We start from the raw sequence: 6,677 nt of genomic DNA, 5'->3' as shown, positions 1-6,677 counted from the left end.
TTTTTGACATTTATTCATCTTCAATTTGTTTTGGCTGGATTCTCGGAAACTCGGAATTAAAAAAGTTTTTCCCCTGTGTGTGCGTACAATTGAACTTTTAGTATGAATTATTCTAATTTCAAAACCGACAAGTCGCATGCCTCTAAAAACGATCACAAATCGCCGCTTATCAACATATTTAACAACTTCACCGACTACAGAGAGTGCAAGAAAGCATTCAAATTACAAACAATCTTTGTACGCTGTTTAATGGCTAAGGAGCGATTAGAAGAATTGGAAAATAAATGACAAGAGAAACAATGTCAATAGATGATGAAAATTGAAAAAAAAAGAGATACATGAAGAAAAAAGAAAAATTAGAAGAATTGAAAATAAAACTAGGAAAAAAAAGTGGAAAGAAGGCATATCCCTAAAGAAACAAAACAACAAAAAGAACTAAAAATGCGGAAGCTCAAGGAAAGAGTTAATGCAAAAATTGTATCCAGAAAACACGCCCAAAGCAAAAATCGTTATACATGAGAATTCATATAGTTTTTAAGTATTTGAATCCTTTTTTGTTTTTTTTTAATTTTTGTAAAAAAATTCAACATTAAATAAAAATTTTAAATTCTAAGATCCGATTTTCTTAGATCTTTCAATTCTTAGTTCGGTTGGAAGCGAAAAGTCGTTTACTTTCGTTAAAGGACGATTTAACTGGGCAGAGGCATTTGAGAATTAAACATTTGTCTGAGAATGTGAACTTCCAATTCATAGTTTTAAAATTGTCTATCTTGAAAATGCGAACATTCCTGGAAATAACAATCAATATGTCTAATCCATTACAATTACATTATTTCATCTTTCGCTTACCGTTGCATCATTGTGGTAGTGCGTTAGGGGTTCGGGAACTATACAGAAAAATATATTCACTTAAAATGTAATTGACGATTGGAGTGAATTTTGGCCATTTGTCAATTCATGTGAATTTGAGTTGACCGTCAAGTGAATTTCAAGTGAGTGACGAAAAGAATTTTAAGTTAGCAACAAAGTAAAGTTTAAATGGTACTTTTATTCTGGCTTTTTCGGTCTTGAATGTAGATCAAAAAACGGTGGTTTGTGAAATACCCGACGTTTCGACCAGTTTTGTTGATCTGTTTCAAGGGAACTAGAAGTTTTATTACAAAGTGAGTTACAACACTACATTTAATAAATTATTAACAGCGCTCACAACAATAATTTGTAACAAAACTTCTAGTTCCCTTGAAAAAGACCAACAAAGCTGGTCGAAACGTCGGGTATTTAAAAAACCACCGTTGTTTGATCTACATTCAGGACCGAAAAAGCCAAAATAAAATTACCATATATCATTCCCGGTCGAAAACATAGACCTGAATTTTAAATGTATATTCAGGTCGTTTATCTTTTAGTAAGGAAAATTTCCAGGTGGAATTGCGGCATTTCAATAATCAATTAACTTTTCTGTTTTTGTAAATTCTTTTTTTGAAACCGCTCATACCTTCAGATTTTCAGAAGCCAAACCCATATGTTTGATTACAATTATGTTCTTATTCTTGTTCACTTTTTGAAAAAAAAAGAAGATAGATGGTGAAATTAAAAAAATATAAAGAATTATAGACGAAGATAAATAGTTTTTAGGAAAAGGTACATTTCGAACATGTAGTCCAAGTCTACCACAGCTAACACATCCCTCACTGGAAAGTTGGGTGGTTTCCCTCGGGCACGAAGGGAATCTATTAAGTTAGCTCTGGCGACAAGCTGATCCTCACACGACCAAACAATATGCTCGATGTCTTGGTAACCTAAGCCGCAACAATCAATAAACTTTGAGATTCAAACCCATTTATTATTGAAATAGAAAATAAAAACACAGTTTTTTTTTTCAATTAATTTATTGGGTTCAAATCCATGGGTTCAAATGGATCCAAATAAATGTTCCGACTTGGAAAAAAACATCCATTTATCAATTAAACAGAACATTTTTGTTGCTGTTTTTTTTTTGCAAATAATGATAAATAAATTTAATATTTTTCGAGTATTCACTTGATTTCATGATCCAAAAAATAGAAAGGCGGCCAGGAATAAAAGAGCAACGCAGTGAATACTTTACTGGCGTTAATCTCAACTTACTGTAAGTTCTACAGCGAAAACATATTTTCATCAAACTCTTAGGAAGTTGGCAGATAAATTCTCCAAAGGAGAATTTTGTAAAAACAGGTGTTTTAGGTGCCAAAGTCGGGTACATTTCCCCTTTACTTTCTTTTATACAAAGTTTTTTCAATCAAAATATTTTACTTCTCTTATTTTTTATCCGGAAACACATTTCTTTTGACAATTTTTTTTCGATGCATTTACATTCGCTATAAATAGTTTAGCATTATCATCATTTGGACCAGTTATGATGAAGTTACCGTTGATTTTTCCGAATGAAAGATGATTTCTAAATCATGGATTTCGACATGGCATCAAGTTGTGTTGTTCCATTCCAAAAGTTTAAATTTGGATCTGAAATTGAAACAAATATAACGATTGCGAACTCAACATTCAGATTGTAAGTCGTAGACATCTAAATCATTATTCAGAATCCTTATTCAAAAGTCAAAAAATCATTCATTATTTACTTTTTGTCGATCGGGGTTTTATAATTTTATTTCAGATTAATTTGTTAAGCTTTTGAATTAAAACTAACAAAATTAATGAACTGTTCTAGTGAAATCTTGTAGAGAATACTTGCTTGCAAGCTTGCATTCAGCTCAATGAATGGAGTTTGCCTGGAGTCATTCCGATACAGTTAGCTCTCTCAAACTCGTCGTTGACTTATGTACTGTACTCATCTAAAAAAACATTTTTTTTCTCAAAAATTACGAAAAAGAATCAATGTCGTTTTTTTATAATCGATGTTCATGATGATGACGACAAAAGTTCTTTCAAAATCGATCTTAAGACTGGCAACTGTATCAAATGAATTCTCCAGGCAGGATGACATTTCTGGAGAAGGATGAACTACCAGTAATCGATTCACCTCATGCGTATTTGTCAACAGCAGTGTTCATTCTCGTTATCGGAACGTCACTTCTTGCGATTGAAAACAGTGTTTTCGTTATTGATTAATATAGTTCGTGTGAGTTTAAGTGGTAATTTAAGGATATTCAAGTCGATAAAAGGATAAAATTGTTTGTCTTTACCTGTTTGAATTGCTGAACGGGTAAGTTGGAACAATGAGAGCTGCAAAAATTCAATGGGACTTCGCAGAAGTTGAAAGTCGTGCGAGGCGTAAAATTTAATCGTGATATAGAAAAACTTACGTGTTATGTTATGGATCGATTATCCAAATATAAAGCTTAGTTCTTTTAGAAATGGGACAGTTACGAATGCCTGTATCTAAAAAACCATTCGTTTGAACGAAATACTTTCTATGAAGAAAAAGAAGGTAATGTTATGATTTTTCATGAAAAAATTTGAAAGAAAATATTTACCGTTTTTTATTAAAGAAATTTCTACTTTATTCTTGGTATCTCCCATTGGCCGGCGCACACTTTTTTCAGTCATGGTATTGATCAGTTTCTCCAACTTATGCTTCGTAAAATCTATATTTTAGGTGGCTTCACCCTCCTTCTTCAATTTCTGATACTTTTTGGTCCAATACTTCTCTGGAAACTGGAAACTGGAAGCATTTTAGTGGATACAGTTGTTTCGAAATGAACAAATTTGATTATTTTTGGCCACATTTTTGAACGTTTTTTTTTTCGGTACGGTTTTACAGCTTAAGAGCTTTGGAACTATCAAAAAATGGTTGTTTGAGATTAGATTTCAATGAGTCATCACTAGGCAACACTTTCAGCTTATCGGAGAAAATTGTTTTGGACATTTCAGCGATCTACCCTTAGTTTTTCGTTTATTGAAAATTAAAAGTGCTGGTATGAGACTTGACTCCCTTGATGATCCTTAACCGTTGTTGCCGATCATGTGCTTCACTCCAATGCTTGATATGAACTTTGTGGACATTATTGACAGTGTTTGCATACTTATCCACCACAAAAACTCAGTAATTCTTTGAATAATCAACGGTTTTGTCAGCTATCAATTTGATAATGACGTATTTTCAAGGAAACTGTGCAAAATTATTTTTTTCTTTTTCTCTTGCTTCGTACATATCTCAAAAACGCGTAAATTTTAAATTTTGAAAAAAATAGGTCGAATAGTACTTTTTACAGGCAACAAAATGCTGTCAAAATTTTCAATATCCAATAACTAGTTAACGAGCTATTAGCAAATGAAAGTGTCCCATTTCTAAAAGAACTAAGCTTTAGTTCTTCAATTACTGGGTTTTATTAACGAGTTTTATTTTTATTCAGCAGGGAAAACTTTCGGGAGTTGATTTTTTGAATTCTGAAATATCTCACGTTTCATGAAATTGGCTTGGGTTTATTAGTTGGGTTGAGTCCTTAAATCATTTACCCAAAATTCACCTTGATTTTGCAACAAATTTAATAGAAATCTTAATCATTACGTTGAATGGATGTCATATTTGCTAATGTAAATGCTTTCGTACTATAGTAAGAGAATAGTATTATATTTAACAATTTCTGTCATTTATTTTTAGATTCACGTTTTTAGCTGTCACGTGTCGTTCAGATAATCCGGTGGAGCTAGATGATGGAAGTAAATAAGGATGAAGCGAGGCGTTGTATTGATCTGGCGAGGGGTGCCTTTAACGTGGGCAACCTGGAGAAGGCCAAAAAGTTTGCGGAAAAATCGATCAAGCTGTTCCCGTTAAAGGAGGCTGAAGATTTGCTACGACGGATCAAAAGTGCCTCCAGCTCATCATCGCGTCCCGGCTCTGAAAGTACTGCCAGAAAACGAGCAACGGCTGCCAACAAAGAAAACGAGAAAGAACCGAAGTTGAACGTTGATTATACTCAGAAACAGCTGGATGTTGTACAGAGGATAAAAAAAAGTAAAGATTATTATGAGATTCTCGGAATCACCAAAGAGGCAACGGATTCGGATATAAAGAAAGCTTACAAGAAACTAGCGCTGCAGTTGCATCCGGACAAGAATAAAGCTCCCGGCTCCGTGGAAGCTTTCAAGTCGGTCGGAAATGCCGTGGCCACATTAACCGATGCTCAGAAACGCAAAGAGTATGATTTGTTCGGTAATCAGGAAACGTCGTCTAGTCATTTCTCGTCGGCCTCTAACGGAAATAGATATCGAAATAGATTCGAGTCCGATATCGATCCGAATAATTTGTTCAACGTGTTCTTCGGGGGAAATTTCCCGCATCAGCACCAGCGCACCAACCAGGCACGATGGCAATCGAACGATACTCAATTCTACAGCCAGCCCATGGTCGTGGTGATACTTTGCATCGTCGTTTTCTGGATGCTTTCGGCCTTTAGCTCGGATCCACACTATAGCATTTATCAGACACCGTAAGTTATGGAATAAATGATTTTATTTTTTATCGAATTTTTTTTTTCGATTTCAGCAAATACCCGATCGAACGGCGCACTCTGAACCTGAAGGTTCCGTACTACGTTAAGGAAAACTTTGTCAAAGAATACCAGGGATCATTCAGTCGGCTGGAGAAATCGGTGGAGGAAGACTTCGTCGTGTACACCAAAATAATGTGCAACCAGGAACGCCGGGAAAGGGACAGCAAGATAGCCCGGGCCAAAAGTTTTGGCAGCTGGAACCAGATTAATCAGGCCCAGCAGCAGCCAATGCCATCCTGCGAACAGCTCTACAAGCTGGGTATTGGACGAGTTTATCCGTAAGCTTGAGTCGGGATTTAATCTGGGTTCAAAGTTGGTCGAATAAATATTTAAAAAAATCATCAACCAAAATAGATGATACTATGTCCTCACTTGAAAGCTGGTTATGGTAAGCCTAAATGTTTAAGTTATTGCTGAATAAAATAAATGTTATTTTTCTATTCAAAATGAGCGAGATATGTGGTATCAGAATCAACAGGCAGTTGATGAAAACTCCTAGGATTATTTCTTATTCGCTTGAACAATTGGTTTTAAACTAAGTAGGCACTGAAGTTATTCTCGGATCGTAAGCAGAATCCAAAGTGATTGTTAAATTTTATTTAAAAACCTATTAGAAAACAAAAAAACATTTTTTTTATTTTTAAGTGAGGTTAGTTGAATTTTTATTTTTGTTAAAAAGTTTTGGAATAAAATCAAAAGGATATTTTTTTTTATCTCACCTAAGCCCATTTTACCATTTTAATGATTCTCATACACCTAAGTATAGTGAAAATTGTACCGGATTGATAAAATAAATTAAAATTATTCCAGTGAAAATCGCTGAATCGTCGTATTATTTTTCAACATTTCAACGATGGAAATTCGTGCTGAGATAAAAAAAAAAGATTATTATTAATAAACGAATAAAAGAATTGTGGCGGAATGATAACTCACTGTAGCTCTTCGCGGCCCAAATACGAGATATCTTGTTTTTTTCTCGCTTGAGACGAGTGCGTTTGACTGAGAAGCATAATCCAAATGAGTTACTTTAGACCTTAGTTTAGGCCCTAGTGTGTGACATCTAAGGCCAATAGAAAACCAGAATTTTCAAATGTAACTATCTCGTCTTAAACTTTTGTTGAAACAAAATTTTCTTTAGAAATATGCGTTTTCTATAGGGGAGGATTTTCAAATGTAACTATGGCG

At 34.3% G+C, this 6,677-nt stretch overlaps 1 protein-coding gene across 1 annotated transcript; it reads left to right on the top strand.

Annotated features, from left to right (window-relative positions):
* Nucleotides 1-3,064: 3,064 nt before the first annotated feature.
* On the top strand, nt 3,065-6,429 carry LOC129755766 (dnaJ homolog subfamily B member 14-like). Its single transcript, XM_055752405.1, has 3 exons — nt 3,065-3,202; nt 4,601-5,429; nt 5,486-6,429. The coding sequence occupies exons 2-3, from the start codon at nt 4,651-4,653 to the stop codon at nt 5,772-5,774; spliced, it is 1,068 nt and encodes a 355-aa protein (XP_055608380.1). The 5' UTR covers nt 3,065-3,202; nt 4,601-4,650; the 3' UTR covers nt 5,775-6,429.
* The last annotated feature ends 248 nt before the right edge of the window (nt 6,430-6,677 follow it).

This window comes from Uranotaenia lowii, chromosome 3, assembly GCF_029784155.1.
Source record: "Uranotaenia lowii strain MFRU-FL chromosome 3, ASM2978415v1, whole genome shotgun sequence".
Taxonomy (NCBI): domain Eukaryota; kingdom Metazoa; phylum Arthropoda; class Insecta; order Diptera; family Culicidae; genus Uranotaenia; species Uranotaenia lowii.
Note: the sequence above shows the minus strand (reverse complement) of the source record. Positions and strands in the feature narration are given on the sequence as shown.